Genomic DNA, 19688 nt, shown 5'->3' with positions numbered 1-19688 from the left:
ATTAGCTATTAGAGATATCTGGCTTTTCTTTGAAATAGGATACAGTGGCATGAGTGTTATGTGACTATTAGAATCACATATGTGATAGATGCAGCCTGGGCAAATATGAACGATAAATCAACTTCCAACAGTGATGCACCAGGAAACATTTGCACAGTGTACCTTCAGTATACCTAAAATATTTGCTTTTAAGTCAACTTTCTTCAAGTAAGAAAAATCTAAGTGATTTTTTGATCTAAGAGGTAGAGGTGAGAAGGAGTTTCAACCTTGAGTCTTAAAGAGCTTATTTTCCTTAAAGACAGAATTCAATTTGATTTTGATCTTGCTTGACTGTGGAAGGAATTAATTTTTTTTATACCACAAGAAGCACATGATATCAAGGTTGCAGAATTCATATGGTAAAAGGTAAAATGTGTGGTATTTTCTTGTGTACATGTTAGATCTTAACTTCTTCTTTTAAGACCAACAGAACTTTTTAGGAGCTGCAATACTCAGTCAGACCAGGGAGCCATGAATGACATGAAACTATGGGAAAAAGGGAGTATTAAGATGCCGTTTATAAATATTCCCGTGCTTGATATTAAAAAATGCCAGCCAGAAATGTGGAAAGCAATTGCCTGCTCACTGCAGATTAAACCTTGCCACAGCAAATCTAGAGGAAGTATTATCTGCAAGTAAGTACTGTGGGTTAATAGAAGAGTTTAGAGGTTCTGCTAAGGATCTTAGTGAGAAGTAAAAAGCTGCTGTAGGACTGTGTTTGACTTACGTTAGGAAAACATGGGAAGGCAAACATGGAAGGAGTATGAACTTGCAGAGTTGCTGCTGCTTGAATTTCCATCACTGTAAATGGAAGGTGCTTTCTTGTTAATGAGATGGATGCATCTGCTTTCATTGTTGTTGTGGTTTGAGCCTGGTCAGCAGCTAAACACCACACAGCCGCTCACCCACCCTCCCCCCACTTGGGAATGGGGAGGGAATCGGAGGGGCAAAGGGAGACTCGCAGGTTGAGATAAAAACAGTTTAATAACAGTAACAGAACAATACACTGGCAGCAGTATCAGCGGGTGATGTACAATACAGCTGCTCACCACCCACTGACACCCACCTGCTCCCAGCCAGCGATCCTGAACACCAAGGCCCCACAGCCACACTCCCAGAAGTGGCAGCCCCTCCCGGCCCTCTCCTGCCTTTATATAGTGAGCACAGTGTCACGTGACATGGGATATCGGCCAATCGGGGCCCAGCCCTCCAGCTGTGCTCCCCCCGCCCCCGCACACAGGTGAGGGCACTGGGACCCGGGGAGCCCCTGGGGTCTCAGGGGGCTGCAGCTCCTCCCGCTGCCAGACCCACGGGAGCTCTAGGCCAGCCCCAACCAGGACAATTGTAAAGCAGATTTATTGTTGGAGTTTTTTTGACTTTCTGCAGTGTCTATAAAACCTTCCCCCTTTTTTTTTTTTTTTTTTTTGTTTTGGGACCTATTGGTGATTTTCAGATGACAGAAAGGTCTGAAATAATTAAGTTTATTTTTGAAAAGATAAGTTTTGAAAGTAGGTGATTGGGTAGAAAAGAGACCAGTTAATAGTACAAGTAGTAGGATGAGAGTTCAATCCATGTTAGACATTTGTAATGAAGGAGATGCTTGGTCTTGAAAGATGCATGCATATGATGCCATAAAAAATAAAGATCACCAAGCCCAAAGTAGAGGAAGAGTAGCATAAGCAATAGTTCCTGTCTTTGCGTCACAAATTTGTTCCTCCCCCTTTATGTAAAATGTAGCATATATATATGTATGTATGTATATTAAAAGTGTGTGTGTATATATATATTTATAAACACTGTTGTGAGACAGAAGGGGAAGATTGTAGATTCAGGGAAGGGAAGAATGTGGAAAGAAATCTTTTTCATACAAGAACTTTTCAAGTAATGTTTGTGAAGTTCTGTTTCTTTATTTATCTGAAGATCAGACTGTGTGGAAATACTGAAGAAATGTGGAGATCAGAATAAATTCCCTGAAGGCCACTCAGCTGAAAGTATTTGCGAGCTCTTATCTCCAACAGATGACTTGGAGAACTGTATCCCATTGGATACATACCTGAGTAAGTATCAACATACTTATGCAATAAAATTAGAAACCCAGATACTTGGAATGTGTATCATTGCTTTTAACAATTTTCATAATTTCTTTTAAATAAAAATGTATTGAATTTGAGGCATGTTATTTGGCGTGTTAGAGGAAATCAGATTTTTCAGGTTGACACAGCTCATCACGTTTATTCCTTCTGGTATTGGTCGTATGTGGCAAGGTGGTTTTGGTGGCAGTGGAGGCTGCAGGGCCTGTGTGGGCGAGACACAGCCAGCTCGCCAGGCGGAAGAAAGAAATTGCTTTAATATCTGTCTTTTTGTTCCCATTACCTGAATCTGTAATTAGATAATAATTTTAATTGGCAATAAATTTAGTTCATTTTTGGCAAGTCAAGTGGGTTTTGCCCGCAGTGGTAATTCTTACACAATCTCCCTGTCTTTATCTCAGCCGGTGAGCTTTTCTGTTCCTGTCCCACCTATTTTCTCTCCCCATCCCATTTGGGGTGGGGGGACTGGGTAGGAGTTTGGCTGTTAGCCAAGGCTAACCCACCACACTTCTCCTTTGGGGACTTCATGTATTCAGTGCAAGTACACTAATCTGTATCATCTAATAATCTGGTTTGTTGAATTTCGGTGGTTTATACCCACTTGAAAATAGATTGGTTAATCTTACTTTAAGAAAACTCTGTTCTTCAAGTCATCTCACATGACAGAAAAGTATTATAATAATAAAACTACTAGCACTACTTATTTACAGGACAAAAGCTGAATCGTGCTTGGGAGGACTGATCTCAAATAAATGTCACTTAAACAATAGCGTGCTTGAGTGCACAACTTCTTGAGGTACAAAATGACACTTTTGCCTGATGCATAAACTCTGTTCTTTTAACTGTGCAATAAGAATAACCAAAATCCAAATTAACTCTTGGGGCAATAGAGCATGAGTTTAGGAGGGGTATGGAAGAATTAATTTTTTTTGTGATTCTATTTTCTTCTAGCATGTTTTATCCCTCGGTGTGGAACACAACTGTATTCGTAAAATTTCATCTTGGTTCAAGATTTCATTTAAATGAAACTTTTTACTTTATTTTCCAAATCTGCTCTACCCTATTACTATTTCCTGTTGCATATTTATCTCTGTAGGATTTAGACCTTTTTAACTTTATAGGATTTATCCATTTTAGACCTTCTTCCAAATTACATCTTGACATTTCTTCCTCAGAATCCCAGCTACTTTGAAAATAGTAAACTTTTGGTTAGTAAGATCTGCAGCTGAAAGCATGCCTCAACAAATAAATTGTTCCCAGAGGGACAATGTATTGAAGCTTTGGGTGGTTCTTTCCTTTAGCTGCTGCTTTTCCACATTGTCCTCCCTTTCCTTAACCTTGTAACAGGAGAACGTTAAGAATGAGTTAAAGGGAAAACAGAAACAAAAGTTTATCGATGATAGCAAACTTGGTTAAACAGTAAGTGTACTTTAAACCTCCAATTTGTTAATCATTGGCTATGGGACTTATGTGCTGGTTGTTGTCAGTTTGTATTTTTGTCATAGAGAAAATTACTGGGTAAACAAGATAGAGGAAATACATGTGGCTTGTGAAGAATCATCTGGGTCATTATTTCCAGGATTCAGGACTAAACTTTTGAAATAAGTTAACTACCTTGTCATGTCAAGCTTCTACAAGTATAGTTAAAAAATATTTGACAGAATTGTCAAAAATATGATTTTACGGAATGTAAGAAATGTCGTGCTTTACTGCAGAAAAATAAACCTCATTTAAATCAATACAGACGCTGTATATTCTGTTTTCAGGCCCGAGTTCTTTTGGTAACATTGTAGAAGATGTTACCCATCCATGTAATCCAAATCCATGTGCAGCTAATCAGTTATGTGAGGTAAACAGAAAAGGATGTCAGTCTGGAGAACTGTGTCTTCCGTATTTGTGTGTGCCAGGTAAGGGTTTTAATTGCTGATATTTCGGAAGATCTGTTATCACAATTGTCTTGTGCTTTCAAAAGCTGTAGCCTACCTTCTACCTCTTTCCATTTCTCAATTTTTTTCCACTTTTATTGTCCACTGAAACAGAACAACTTGTTTGAAGAAATATTATTTATTTTTGCTTCAGAAGAAATCAATGTCCATACACAGTCTCTAAGCAGCCTGCCTGCTGTTTAAAATTACAAGCGTGCTATACTGCAAATACAGTGCAGCTCACTGCTGCTGCAGACACTGCAACATGTATTGCCCTGTATTTCCATATGTTATTAGCCATATCCACATTATTTTCCATACTGGTGAAATAAATGGACATTATGTCTTCCCTTGAGATGAATGAAAATCAGGCTGTTGGTCTTGGGAAGACGTTTTGAGAGTTCTGAGAGTCTGATCAAATACGGGGTGCCCTGGGCTGTACATTTGCATTGGCAGCAATTCCAGTGGCCAGAGTTCAAGGTGGTATCTTACATGGAATTGTCCCAAATCCTCCTTCATAGGCCAGGTCAACTTCTCAAAATGTCTCCAGCAGCTCATGGGTAACTAGTTCCAGTCTGAGTAAATTAATACCCAGGCTTTTTCTTAAGAGCTTCACTGTTGCTGCTTCCCTGGATTCAGAGTGTCCAGTTTTAGGGCTTGGGAAGGAGGTGGCGTGGCACATAGTTTCCTTGCCTCTCCTTTCTTCTCTCTACTGCTGGAGCTTGCAGCACTGATGCAGCATCTCCTCACTTCATCTTTAGTGACTGACAGTGCTGTGAGTTCGTTGACCCAAGAAAAAGGCAGAACCGCGAGGCAGACTGGCTCTGTGTCTGTCCCAAATTCGTACGTAGACTTGCAGTTTGGAGGAAAATGACACTGACTTGGGGAAATGGCAAAAACACAACTAATGGATCTTGTGCTGCCCTGTCCTTCCACAAGACCCACAGTACTGCTTCTCATTAAAGATGACATCTGGAGATGCAGCAGTACACAGCTGACTGCATTTCTGCCACTGCTCCACTGAGTGATACTTCTAATATAAGCACAGCTCACCAGAACGGCATTCGTGGGCATTTGGGAGCTACTTTTTTAGAACATAGATGTTGTCCAACTTCTGCACCATGCGTAAGTGTGAGCTGATTGGGGAGAGAGCCTCATGAAGAGTGAGTTTCAGCTGTCTAACTTGGAAATGGCAGGCTTGGATGGTGTTGGTAACATGGGCCGGATCGACAAAGGAGGTGGGAGACTGTACGATGTCCAACTTCTACAGCATCGTACTACCTTAGAGACCAGTAGTGCTTGACACAATTTTTCCCCTTTCTTTAAAGCAAAAGGTATCATTCAGTCACATGAGGGAGCACCTATGGTTCTTGAAGCAAAGAGGAAAGCTTGCATTTGGTGATGTCTTGAACGTGTGTTTCGAGGGAGACTAAGCAAGTGAGAGCAACCCTGATTTTGAAACTGAACTGCATGAAGCAGCCTCCTTTCTAGAGGAAGTGACAGAGAACATTGCCATAACTGTCTCGCATCGGTTCCCCGAGCCTCTTTTCTTCCAGCAGTTCTGTGGCTGATCAGCAGTTTCTCCAGTGATTTTTAATTCCAAAGAGGAAAACTGGGGTTTGCTTCACTCGTACATCTGCTACCCTAGTGCTCTTCTAAAAGTGAGGGTAGACTTCAGCTCATTCTTTTTGTGAGCCTAGGGACATTGTTTTGGTTATGTTTCTGTGACCCTTGCAAATATTTTTGTTTTTCTGAAAAGCTGAGCATTATTACTGTAGAGTTTGTATTGTCTTCACTTGCTGCAAAAGTCATTCAAAGCAACCTGAAAACAATCTCACCCAGGGCTTTTGAAGAGATGGTTTACCTCCTCTGAAGGTTGGAAGGTGACTTTTATGTTTGAATTCAGTCTTTTTATTCGTTGAAAGCTTTGGGGGATTTGTTGCAGTTCATCACTTCTAGGGTAAATTTAATCTACTATTTCTTTTATTATTTTTTCCTTGCAATTTTTAAAACCACTTTCTTCTTTTTCATTCTTTTTTTTTTTTAATCCAGTTTTCCTGATTTTTCTCTCTTTCTCCTTTCTTCCTGTCTACCTATAAGAGTCCTTCAGTGTTCACATAAGAGATACAAGTAGGGAAGAAAGACACAATAAAATAGGAGAGAGAGGGGAAATGGCTAGACTTTGCTTGTGAGACCCTTTAATTCAGATTCTGTATTGGAGAGAGTGAAGCATATGTGGTATCTCATATCAGGTACTTTTCATACTACTACAGACCTGTGGAAAATTAAATTACTTGAGAATTGTTGGAATTACCAGTCTTCTCTAAAGTGACATTTCTACAGGTACTTCAGAACACTGTCTCAAGCAGGTGTCTTCTGTTCCTGCTACTCGTTGCCTTTGTGAAATGAGTGAATTTGTCTAAAGGGCGAGAGCAAGACTGCTTTAGGAAAACTTTAGTTTTTCCACAAGTCAAAGTGTAGTAGTTATTTTTGGTAGTGGCACTTGCCAAAGTATTTACTAAACCTGAGCTAAAATTTCTCCCTGTATGTAGGTTGCAAACTGGGAGAAGCCTCAGATTTTATTGTCCGTCAAGGTACGCTTATTCAGGTTCCATCCTCAGCTGGCGATGTTGGTTGTTACAAGATTTGTACCTGTGGACACAGTGGATTGCTAGAAAACTGCATGGAAATGCGCTGTGTGGACCTCCAAAAATCATGTATTGTTGGAGGACAAAGAAAAAGTAAGTATTAGAACAGTAATAATATACATCATATATTGTATGTGCATATTATTATATACTATTTAATATATAATAATATATATTATTGTATAGCACCCGCTCCTTAAGTAATGAATTTTGAGGTACATATGAAGACCCAGAGGATCCTCAGAAAATACAGAAGTTAATGTTTGCATCCCTATATATATAATACTTAATTCTTACGTATGCTGGGGAGTTCCATTATTTAAATCAGTACTGAACTGTGTCTCAGTCAGTGAAAGTCCTGCATGAAACGTGGTCCTAGTACACCATTTTTCAACCAAAAGGCCACTGGCTTGCCTTGTCTCCCCTGTATTTTATGGTACTTGATGAGAGGTAGCTGCCTTTCTGGTAGCAGAACTTGCTGGTGGGAGCTCTGGGGTGCCAGTAGGCAGCAGGGGTGAAGCAGTAAGAGGAAAACAAATTGACCTGCTTTAAACATGCTGTAGTTCTGAGGTTTAAGCACAGTATAACTGACTATAAATAGCTGCCCATTTCCTGGATTCCAGCTTGGCGGGTACTCTGAGTCTACTTTTAACAACACTGGGTATCCAGTGACCAGTAGAGGTGTCTGGGGAAGAGTGTGAGAAAAGGCAGAGATTTAATCATACTTTCCATGGATATTCTCCCAGAATCTGTTCTGTGCTTCAGACCACAGATGTCTTGAGCAGGAGGTGGTTTCTTTACTAGCTCCAAATGGTTTGGGGGCTTTTGGTTTTGGTTTGTTTTGTGGGTTCTTTTCCTTCCATGGATTTTAAATATGTGCTAAAAAAAAAAATCAGATATTTTTACCGTGAGCTATAATCTCTGGTGAGAAATTCTGTATGTGTGCCTGAAAAACTTCCTTTTTTTTTTTTTTTTTTTTTTCTGGTGGGGTTTGCAAGGGATTTCAGTTTGAGCCTTGGTAGTTTGTTAGTTTGTTTCATCTGGTTCCTCTTAGTTGGTGAGATTTGTTCTAGTTCTTGTATTGAAAAAGCTGATGAATGATTATTACCTATTTGCCTCCTCTTTCACACCTCATATTCCACTCATTCTGAGGTTTTCTCCAAGACAGTTCCTATTCTATTTAATCATTCCTTATAGGAAAACAGTTGTATACTTTTGATCATATTTATTACCCTACTGTGTACCTTTTTCTAGTTCTCACATTTTCTTTTGAAATGGGAACTGGAACTTCATGCACCATTCACAATGGAAGTACGCAATCAGGTGTGTGTAATAGCAAAATGCTGTTCCTCTCATAATTATCCTGAGCATTATCTTTTTTGGGCTAGGAGTTCTATTGAGGTCATGCTTTTACAGAGCTGTCTGTTGTAACACCGTGATCCAGTTCTTAAGTGGAAATGGTCAGCTCACAAGTCATTGTGAGAATTGTAGAGTGAATTGTAGAGAATCACTTTATGTTCAGTACAATGAATTTCCTCTGCTATATCATTTCCTAGTTGCTCGGTGTGGTGAGATTTTTTTTCTTGCAGTGCTTCATTATTTGGTTCCTTGCACCTTAATGTTATTGGTAGTCTTTCTCATGTAAATACTTGCATTTGGGTTTTTTTGGGTGAGATACAAACACGTTGAACGGAACAGCCACAGCTTAGATCATGGAGACTCCTCCAGTGACCTCCCTTGATTGTCCATTTATTCTCTTTCACAGTTACTTATCCATGGAAGCGCCTTTTTTTCCTATCTCTGCTTTTATTCTCAGAAGTCTATGTTAGCGCTATTAAACGTCTATTGGGTATTGAAGTGTATCAACCTGATTTTCAGTTACCCATTTGCTTATTGACTCCTTCAGATAATCGGAAAAGATACGTTTTGTGACTTGCACAAAAACTGTGATTCCTTCCCTGAATGTATCATATTTAGGTATGTGTCCACTGATGCAAAGTTCTATATTTGTACCACGTTTTAGTTGCACAAAATTAAGTTTGCCTATCTCTATTATCCACAGAGCCCTTCTTTAAAAAGTGTGTATATTTTAGCCACTCGCGTTGATATCCAAACCCTGGAGAGGTTTAAAGTAAGAGGTTACAAATAAGTTCGCTTATATTAGCAGGTATTTCACACCTGGGTTCCTTTGGAAATTTTTGGTGAATACCTTCTGGTCTCGCAGAGTTATTAACATTCGTCTGTCCAAGAGCTGCTTCTGAGGCAGGTTCTCTAACATACTGCCTGTGAAGAAATTATTCAGCTTAGACTTTTAACTTCCTCTGCAGGGAACGGGGATGCAAGAAAACCTTCTACACTTTATTTTATTATCTTCTCTTGCGAGTGGTTCTTTCGTGCATGAATCAGGTGTTCGCCCGATGGTCCTCCCCCCTACCACAAACCTAGCTGTAGGTGCAAAAGTGACATGAAACTGGTTTTTATTGTAGCGTCTGTTGATGCCTGCGTTGGCATGGAACAAAACGGGTGATCACTGGGCGTATTCCCAAGGCCCACGCGCCGCTGAGCCCAGACAGAAGCCGGTGCCGTTACCGTTAACGGCGCGGGTCCCCGAGCCTGTCCCCGCTCTGCCGCCGCTCAGAAACGAAGCCCGCTGGTGGAGCAGGTGGAGGCAGCATGGAGTCGTGGCCAGCAGCAGCCCCTGGATGCTCCGGGAGCTGCCCCCAGACACCGGCCCCCCCACAGCCGGTGGCAGCCGGACCCCCCGATTTGTGTTTCCACTCCGGTGGCCGGCACACAGACCTCTTCTCCTACCTTACCGACTCATCCGGCTTAAAAAGCTGGTTAGCATTGGCGCACATGCTCAGAGTAGGAAGCACACACACACACACACACAAGAGGGTGAAAATCAGATTGAATAAAAATATAGGATATATAATAAGTTTTGCACAATCCCAAAACTCTCCTCCCTTGGCATCACATAGTAAATCTGCTGTCCCGTTAGCCACGGATGCTCGTTTAGTTCACGGGGCACTCTGGAGAGGGAGGTTTTTTTACTGAGTGGTGTTGTCTTGAAAAATAAAGTGAAAATATATTGAAAAAACATGAGTGTCTTGAATATAAAATGGAGTCTGCACGGAGCTGTAACCTGTCTGGAGCTGATGTCTTTGAATCACTTGGCAAGCAAGAGGTTTTCTGCTAGTGAACAGTTACGTATTTCAGCACTGGACGTTCAGTGTCTGTAAATCAGTGTTTTTAAAATACTGTCAGACTGAAGTCCAAGCATAGCTAAAGCAAGTCAAAGATACCTAATAAATCCAAAATAACTGAGTCTTTTTTTTTTTTTTTACCGTGTAATAAGAAAAAGTAGTTTTCCCATTAAGTAACTCTTAAGAAGCAAGGCACTTGCAGTTGCATGTGTCACAAACATCATTTTCTGATCATGAACCAAACCCTGAAATCACAAAAGAGTAGGTAATTGGGATATTTCTTTCTCTTAAAAGATACCAAGTAGAGCTAAGTAATCGATGGTGCAATTATTTTCATCACTCAGGAAAGTCTGCCTGTCATGTTCCATGCATTAACAGATTGTAATTTTCTACTTTTTGTTCATCCAAAGAAGAAACAAGTCAGCCAAACATGCTTAAAACTTATTTTTTTTATTGCCAAATTGGTACTATTTGTTCATGGAAGCAGAACACTGAAAGAATCTTAATATTAACCTAATATTTGCTGGGCAGTCATAGAAAGTATCTAGTGAAAGTAGATGCTTTTAAAATACAGTCATTAGCAAATATATTATTTAAATGGTGACTGGAACCTTTTATGGACCATTCTGTCCAAAGAAACTTTCACTTTTTCAGATTATCGGTGAAAATAATCACAGAAATGTCTGAAGTATTTGTCTTTTATGTTTGCACAGTGTACAGCTGTCACTTGTTGTGGTAACTGTAGCAACATGCGTAGGTGGTAGGTATTCAGTATTCAGTAAGTGCTGTCCATTTATAAAACGCAAATAACTACAACAAACAAAAAAGACCCACAAACCACCACAAAACCAAAACCAGGCGGCTTCCCCTCTTTTGCCATAATTAAGTGTGTGGTGGTGAAGACTCTAGGTATTTCATAATAAAAGATAAAAATTGCTACATTCCAAATTCATTAGATGATGTACTGAAAAGAGCTCATTAAAAGTTTATGGTCATCATATGAGCTTTTTGTAGTGACTATTTTTAATTTGTTTATATGTCAGTTGCAAAAAGCCAGGGTTTAGTCATAAAATCTGTACTGTGGGTTTTAAAGCCATTCCCTATAAACCAAACAACCCTGAATGCTTTATCCGATGCTGAGGGTTTTTGTGCTGTGAGTTGACTCGGGTTACTGAAATGGCTACTGAGGAAGAGGAGGGTTTGCTGTGTGCCCTCTTTGACAGTGAAAGCCAGTAACCTTGCAAAGTTTTCAAGTGGACCCTAAGTTAGTTACTCTTTAGTCAGCAGCACCACCGAAGAGATCCTGTGTTTGACGTTACCTTCAAACCCTGGAAGCTTTTCTTCTTTCCTGCTGACAAATTCCTTCTTCCTTGAGTAGTAGTAGCTGTGGCTTAAATAGAGCTTTTTGTGCTCCAGGGGCTTGTTCTCCCTTCCCCTCTTGTTCTGCCATCATTTGTCTAAGAGTACTTCTTCTGAATTGCTCAAATGCTGAGGATTTCCCTTGTGCCCCTGTAATATTTTTCAAAAATTCTAATCCTTAATCTCCACCCTTTGAAAAGAGATGCGATAGAATTGCCTTATTTTGTAAGACACAGTTACCCTTACGCTTTCCTGAAGAGCTGTGTATTTGTTCGGTGGTCTTTAATAACCAGTTTGGTTATGGATAGATTGGCTGTCACCAGCATGAATTGATTTTACGTAAAAAATACAACACAGTGAGGCTATGTGGCTGAAACTTTAGCAGTCTCACGTAAAATTAATTTCGGAGAAGAATATATCCTTACAAAAGCTGTACCCTTAAAAAAATACGGAGTTTGCTAACCAGCATTTATCTACCACTTCTGTTTTCTGAGTGTTTCTTTTTGCAGCTTTTCTTAAAAAAAAAAAAAAGGAAGAAAAAAAAGAAAACCTAACTTGAAAAGAAAACCTAACTTATATAGGCTTTGAAAGGATAAAGTACTTGCTTCCTTGTTTAACTAATTAATCAAAACCATGTGTGAACAGACTCTTTCTTTAAATGAATAAAGCAAAACTTGAAATCTAAAAAAAATGGTAAAAATTTCAGTGAGAAAACAAACTGCAAAAGGGAAATTACAGGAACAATTAATAATGAAAATGTAATATTTATGTAATGTATATGAGCATATAGTCTTCTGGTATATTTGCATCAATTGTATTCATTTACTTAATTTCTTTTATTTTAAGGCCATGGAACATCCTTTAATATAGAATGTAATGTCTGTTCATGTTTTGCTGGAAACTTGATATGTTCTACGCGTCAGTGTCTAACTGAGCATAGTTCAGAAGATGAACGTCGGAAGTTTACAGGTAATTTTCCAAATCATGGAAACTAAGCTTAATCGAGTGAGGATTAGCTTCTAAATTCTTTCTCCAATATTAATGGAAAACACCTGATAATAGGTTCTTTTAACTATTTATTTTTCTCATGTCCATCCTGCACTTCAGAAAAAAACTCATCCCTTAAAAAAAAAAAAAAGTACTGAAAAATAAACTCTCTGGTAATATAGAAAAATAGGTAGAGACAGGGTAATGCCACTAGGGACAAGAGATAATGAGTTTGCAGGGGAAAAAAATGGAGAAAGCCGACTAGAATTAGCAAGGAGGCAGGGCACAAACTTCCCTTCCTATTATTTCTAAGGGCATATGTGCCACAGGAACAGGAGGGAGGAAGTGGCTGAGGATATGGAGCATCTTTGCCTTTTCGGGGAGGCAAAGATATCGCAGTGACCCCTTGTGTAACTTCTGTCACAGAAAATAAGTGTGCACCAAATTCCCGTTTTGTGTGTTGGTTCTGCAGGTTTACCGTGTAACTGTGTGGATCAGTTTGTACCAGTGTGTGGTCAGAACGGACGCACGTATCCAAGCGCATGTATAGCTCGTTGTGTTGGGCTCCAGGACAATCAATTTGAATTTGGATCATGTATTTCCAAGGATCCTTGTAACCCTAACCCTTGTAATAAAAATCAGAGGTAAAAGCAGAATATGTTTTTAAGCTTTTCTTTGGCATCTTCTACTCGTAAGGCAGATGTACTTTTTCTTTGAGTGTGTTGTATGATGTAGTAACATTCTACTTTTGGGATACGCTGATAAAAATAACTGAAATAGCTGTTTTTTATTTATCACGCTAATGAGCTGTAAAAACTGCCAATTCTTGGTTCCATTTATGTAGTGCTACATCATTTAAATTCATTTTGCAGATTGTCTTAGCAATAAAGGAGAATTGGGATGATATACTTTCAAAAGTGGGAGTATCAAATTTTGTTGAAATGGCTATAAGTGTCACTGTTGAAACTAGTTGGTTTCACATTTTCTTCTAGTAGCTTAAAAAAACCCCACACCTGAATTCAAGACTTGGAGTCAGTCAGTCCTGCACATAATATGTGCTTTTTATGTTTAAAATGGGAAAATATCAATCACTCTGGAACACTTGAGTTTCTCTTAATTAGATTGATATCTTGTGAAAACTATGTCTGTACAATCCCTGTTTTTTCAATGTCAGAAAAAGCAAAATCTCTATGGACAAATATATTAAATATGCTCTGTACTAATGTCAGGAGAAAAGAAAATCTGACCTTTCTTACAGAAATCAAAGTCTGTGGCTCATAATATTGGTCTGTCTTCAATTTTCTCAGTGTTGTGCAATACTGCAGTCTCCTTTGAATTCGTACATTTTTCTGTCTTGAAAGAAGGCCACCATAAGAAGTTGTGTAATACTGTGCTTTCATGAAAACTGATGATAGCAATTTTATTTTTTTTTCCTTTTTCTGCACTTTAAATGCCTTGATGCAGAAAACTGCAGAAAAAACACTGCAGTTTTGTAGCTGTAATAGCTGTTATGGCATTGAAAACTGGAATTTCAAAGCTGCGTTGTGGATATATCCTTTCTGCCTTGAATGTTTTTAATTGTGAAAGTATAGAGAGGTTTTTCAGTTTTACAGAATAACCATTATGCTTAAAACGTCAGCTTGTAATTTCAGTGAAGACTGTGCACAAAATATTTTTCTGGCTCAGTTTGATACCTAATATAAAAGGAATACGTGTGGTGCATAGGACAGCAGCCCTGAGAGAGAGTAAGGACGTGTGTGTCCAGAAGCCAGCGGTAGCACTGCTGTCATTTACAGAAGGAGGAGATGGTTAAAAAAGCCATTTGACCTTTTGTCGGCCTGTTGGTCAGACTCTCTGGGCTGGCATTTCTCGAGCAGAGGGAGGTCTTGCAGGGCATGTGGCAAAGGTCCTGCAGATAAGGCCACGGAAGGTACATATTCTTAATCTAAGGGGGAAAGAATTTATGCTGTTTATTTCTCTTTACTTATCTGTGAAGGCTTGAGGGGGATGACATGCCAAAAAAGGAAATTGTGTTAATCCTAGATTTTTTCCATTTGCAGTCATCCCCAAGATTGGATGTAATATACTGAACCTGCAAAGCTAGAGTCCAGTTAGATATTTGTAATTGAAACCATATAATCTTGCAAGTCTTGTTTTCACTACCTTCTTGAGGAAGGGTGAGGCTAGACCTCTGCAATATAATCTTTTTTTTTCTTGCAGTTCACTTTTTTCGTGTTTTGTCTAGTTTTCCTTAAATATGCACTTACAAAATGAAGCTTGGGAGTAGGTAAGAAGTTTATCCGAGCCTTTTTCAAAAATCCATTGAAAAAATGCTTGGTAAAAGATCAGTTTTGGTGGAGACTGTAGTGGCGGTCGCATACATTGACTAAAGGTGGTGTGAACCAGTTCCAGGTTTGTGATGAGGCCTGAAATCGGCTATTCGGAATGTTTTATCACTTGTATTTCCTGCAGCTCTGCTGAACTGTAGTTAGCTCTAAAGCTCTCTGGAGAAAATTTCACTGAAAATATTTTCCCTGAATATTTTGAGACTTTAAATTTAAAAAGTCCTATGACATGTTATGAAATTATTATTACTTTATGCAGGTGCATACCAAAGAGACAAGTTTGCTTGACTAGTTTTGGAAAGTTCGAATGTAGCCAGCATGAATGTGTGCCAAGGCAGTTAAATTGTGACCAGACACGAGATCCTGTTTGTGACACAGACAATGTGGAATACAGTAACTTGTGTACTTTGTACCAAAAAGGAAAAAGTTTAGCATACCGAGGACCATGCCAGGTAGGAAGTGGTTCTAGCAATAAATATCAAATCTTCTTTGTTCTTTAATGGTTGACTTCGCAATACTCTGGTTTCTTGCAATAATCTGTTTTTTATAGCTTACAACATGTTTTCATTGAAAGTAATACCGTAAGAATGTGATTTTAACTATTATGAAAAACACTCTCACAAAATTATATTCAGAATTTTGTCAAGTGCTTCTCTGCTTTAATTAACAGTTGTCTCAAAACCAGTCAAAAGCTTTACTTACGCTTTCTTGGGGATAACACTTGGATATTTATATTAAGTCTTCCTATATTTTTCACTGTTAAAGCTTGCACTGAGTGAGGTATGTTTGCAGTAATTAGTGCAGTTCCCTGGTTAGTTAAATGCTAGTTTTTACCAATCTGAACGTGTTTTAAATAAAAATTAATACCCAGTCATAGAAAGTCTTTAGTGTTTTTTGTGACTGTGCCCTGGGTTTGCCAAGTTCATTGTTCAGGATCTGTTGCACCTTAGTTTTGTTGGAGACTAGACAGTCTGTAATATTTTCTTTGGTCAGTCTGGTTTGCATTCGTTTTCATATTAATCCCTGAGAAGGGTTAGGATTAGGTTTCGTTCTTCCATCCCAGCGCTCCCTACAGTGTTGCTAGACAAGCTATTTCTGCTGCTTTACAGGAAGAGTCAGGAGCCACCCTTCCAAGCTGCTGGCTTTGCCGTTGACGGGCTGTTCATCTCCAGGTTTTTCTCAAATGATGAAGATTAATTTGACACCTTCTCTTGGTCTCACCTGATGGATATTCTTAGAAGCACAGAACATTTTTTCAGGGTTTTTCTGTATTATAAATGCTATTGCTCTTTTTAACCCACTTTCAGTTTCTGGCTTTCTGTCTTTATACCTTCTTTTTCTTGCCCTTTTTCAGCAACCTCGTTAAGTACAGATAACTCTTCTCATTGCACATCAGCTATCTCATGAGATACTCAGGGAATGTTCAGCCCTTGAACAGTAAGAATCAAAGGAATATTGCATGGCTACTCTTTTTTTCTCCAGCAGTTACATGTCTAGTTCTATCCACGTTCACAAAGTTTTTGACACTGGTAGCTCTAAGTTTCCAGTCTTGCTTTTATAGGGAAGATGACTGCGAGATATGAAACCGTTTGGGATGCTCCCGTTTACTTGTGCTTTGTCTGTTTTGTTGGTAGCTTAGGTGTGTAACATAGAAACTGTAATTGCCTTGCTATTTTAGAGGATATACAGTGATCATATAGCTACGGTGACTTACTTGAAATATTAGTTTAATAAAATATCTAGACCTTATCAAGGAACTATGGAATGAGTTTGTGTCATCTCACAAGACTTTGGAAAAAAGCATTGGTCATACCTTGTCTGCACGGAGTCGGCAATTCCGTTTGCTTCTGCCCGTGTTCAGAAGCTAAAGTTTACTGATGTTTGACCTCTTGACTGTGTTGGACTAATATATGTGCACAGGCAGGATAGGAAGAAACTGTATTACAATTTTCGTCGATTTTTACATGTGTTTGAATCAAGTGACATGCTAGATACCTTTTTCTGAGAGAGAAAATGGGCACAATAAATGTATTTTTATAGATGTAAAGGTCTCCACAATAAGTATATTTTTGACAGGGGTGTCTAGCAATGGATTTTATTATTATGAAGTAACTGTATACATTCAGCTTCTCAAATAATGTCTTAGAAATGCATGCACACGCACACTAAATTTTAAGAACACAAGCAACTGAGATTAATAAATAAGTTAATAAAAAAATCATTAAAATAGTAATAAATACTACCATCTCTTTTATGATTAAACTAGCTTTATTAATAAAATCTTTATTGCGTGATGAAATGATAAGCCTCTTAAATCTAATTAATTTAATACGTAGGTTAATTTAAATGTCATGGTCATTTTATTTAAGCATAGGCACAGAACAAAAATTGTAATTTCCCAGAAGACATCTTACCGTACATTTCTCAGGGTCGACCTTACATTTTTCTGTCACCTTACTTAAGTACTTACTCCTTGCATTTATTACCCGTTCATAAGCTGGCCGGTGATTTACTCCAGATTTCCTACTTTTTTGAACGTTTGACCGCATTAGCAGCGAATCCCCCTCAACTTTGGTTTCCCCGATGTCCAAACGCCCCCGAAGCTTCCGCGGCGTGAATAAGCTGACCTTTGAAACCTTCCCGTGCCTTTCAGCCGTTTTGCAGATCGGCGGAACCCGTGTGCGGGCACAACGGAGAGACCTACGGCAGCGTCTGCGCGGCCTACTCGGCCCGCGTGGCCGTGGACTACCAGGGGCCCTGTCAGGCCGTCGGCGTTCTCGCGGACTACGGCTTTCATACGGAGTGTGCCTTTGTGAAGTGTCCCCGGCTTTCTGCGACGGGCTGCAAGCCCGTTATTGCACCAGGTACGTTCACGGGGGGGGGGGATGAAGAGGACGGCGGAGAGGAGGGAGCCCCCGGGCCGTGTGTATAAACAGGAGTATATTTGGGAGCAAAACTCACGCTTTAAGGTAACCGCGTGCCGTAACGTCACTGAGACATCCGAGGGAAAGGATGAAGGAGAGATCTTCGCTCAGGGCTAGAACAAGGACTCAGCTGAGTAACCGAAGTGGAAAGCCCTCGGCTTTGGGGGGTCACGCTCCTCCAGGCTGTGGAAGCTGGCAGCCATCTCCCCGGGACTGGCCTGGCAGAAGCGAATGAGGTCTGTGGTGGCTGGGGTAAAACGTCACCGGGAACCGGAGGAGACATTTTTCGGAAGTGGCAGTACAGATGCCACACTGGAATGCCAAACTGTCATCCCAGTAGAGTTCCCAGAAGAGCAAAGATGGTATTTAATTAGAAGACGGAGTAAGATACCGTATGTATTTATGGTGCTGTGAAAGAGGAAGACGGTCGGAATAGTTTTGCAGTTGTGCTGTTTTGAGCTGTGATTTTATTGTTTTGACAAATACTTCCCATATGAAACAGTAACCGATCACAGGTAAGACCCAGAGCCGGGAAAGCGCAGTTTTTAAAAAAAATGGTTTAATGCATTTGTCTCATTGACGGGTTTAAAAAGGGTCTTTGTGCTTCGGTATTACACTTAATATTGTAAAAGTCACTCTGTGAATGTGAATTACATATAATAAGTCGAGAGGTGAGTTGAATATTCACGGGTAGAAAGTTGAAATATTAGCCCTTTGGTTTCTGAGATGGCGAGGAAAAACAGTAGGAGAAATACGACATGCATCTGTGTTAAACATGAATCTGTCAGACACCCTTTTTCCTGCCTTGTATCCAGAGATTCTAAGCTCCACCATGGTATAACTGCATAAAGTGATGTTTGCAGTGTGCATAATTGCTTGTCAGGTCCTAGCGATTTCAGCTCTTGAAATTCATCATTTCTGGAGTCGCGTATGCACGCATCCAACCGAAACCTTGGCTTGTACTCCAAGCGCCTGTGGTTGTTAGCTTACATTAATGTATCATCCTGAAACAAATGAAAATTCATCTCGTTGCTTCATGTTGATAATAGTAGCTGTGTGTTGAGAGGTGACTGCTTTTGCATTACAGAGGTTTGTTTTCAACATCAGAAAAATCTTAGAAATTGTGCAATTCTGCTATCAAACTGAAACATTTACTTTGCTTTGGTAGTTTTGCTCTTTTTGTTCTCCGTTAATGTTCAACTTTTGACCTCTGCTTACCTGAAAGTGAAAAGACTATATGCTTTTATTTCTGAGATTATTTTTTTTTTTTTAATCACATAGGAGCCTGCTGTCCCCTGTGTGCTGGAATGCTGAGAATCCTATACGACAAAGACAAGCTGGATACTTTTGCAAGGGTAAACGGTTTAATGATGCCATATGTTAAATGGTACATGGGAAAGTCAAGTTACTGTATACTCTCTACTGAGAAGTTAATACTTTATAAAACCAATTGGTTTTCAGTAGGGAGTGTGATTTGGTTTTTCCTTTATACTGTTTATACTTTATTTCTTAATATCAGGCATAGAAATTGAATTACAACGCAAATCAAGACAAAATTAGAGTAGGCACAAACAAGCACATTCAGGTTTGCAGTTTAAATGACTTGTAATAGTAGAGACAACAGTGACGGGAATTGCATCTATCTCATGGTAGTAACACAGTGTACAATTGTTATTTATGGCCTTTTTGTTAAGATTATTCTGCTAGCTCACTATTTCCTAATGTGGGTAACTTAGTTCTGACCATTGTCTTACGTTTAAATTGGATTAGTTTACACTCTTCGGGTTGTCTAGATAGCTGTCACTGATTTTGTTGCTCATCAGCTAAAATGTTGGATTTTAATTGAACATCTCCGTAAGCCAGACACCAGCATCCTTCATTGCTGCTCTTTGAAAACCTCCAGTGTAAGGTGGATCTGCTGGTGTTGATTGCCTATCGCTGGCCACAGCGTACTAGGCCCAAGCTCCCCGTGTGGTGCAGAAGAGGCTCGCACTTTGTTGACCTCTGCTTTTATGCTTCAGTGCAGGGAACAGAGCAGAACACTTGATTTTTGTCACAACATCACAACAAAATAAAGTAATATGACGATCATGCCTGGTGAAGCAAAGCAATTCATGTTTGCGTCTGCACATGATTTTCATATTTTTAAATATCGAGAAGAAAGA

General features: G+C 39.5%; 1 protein-coding gene across 2 annotated transcripts in view; it reads left to right on the top strand.

The window, feature by feature from the left end:
• RECK (reversion inducing cysteine rich protein with kazal motifs) overlaps positions 1–19688 on the top strand; it is a 66028-nt gene that overhangs the window by 39457 nt on the left and 6883 nt on the right. For both annotated transcript variants that reach the window (XM_032998918.2, XM_032998920.2), the window contains exons 11-19: positions 462–674; positions 1960–2096; positions 3896–4036; positions 6607–6795; positions 12114–12236; positions 12727–12898; positions 14859–15051; positions 17253–17463; positions 18805–18878. In XM_032998918.2, the coding sequence (XP_032854809.2) occupies positions 462–674; positions 1960–2096; positions 3896–4036; positions 6607–6795; positions 12114–12236; positions 12727–12898; positions 14859–15051; positions 17253–17463; positions 18805–18878 (1453 nt within the window). The remainder of the gene's footprint in view (positions 1–461; positions 675–1959; positions 2097–3895; positions 4037–6606; positions 6796–12113; positions 12237–12726; positions 12899–14858; positions 15052–17252; positions 17464–18804; positions 18879–19688) is intronic.

This window comes from Tyto alba, unplaced genomic scaffold, assembly GCF_018691265.1.
Source record: "Tyto alba isolate M040663 unplaced genomic scaffold, T.alba_DEE_v4.0 Super-Scaffold_48, whole genome shotgun sequence".
In the NCBI taxonomy this organism is placed as follows: Eukaryota; Metazoa; Chordata; class Aves; order Strigiformes; family Tytonidae; genus Tyto; species Tyto alba.
The sequence above is the reverse complement of the archived record's forward strand: the minus strand, read 5'-3'. Positions and strand labels throughout refer to the sequence as shown.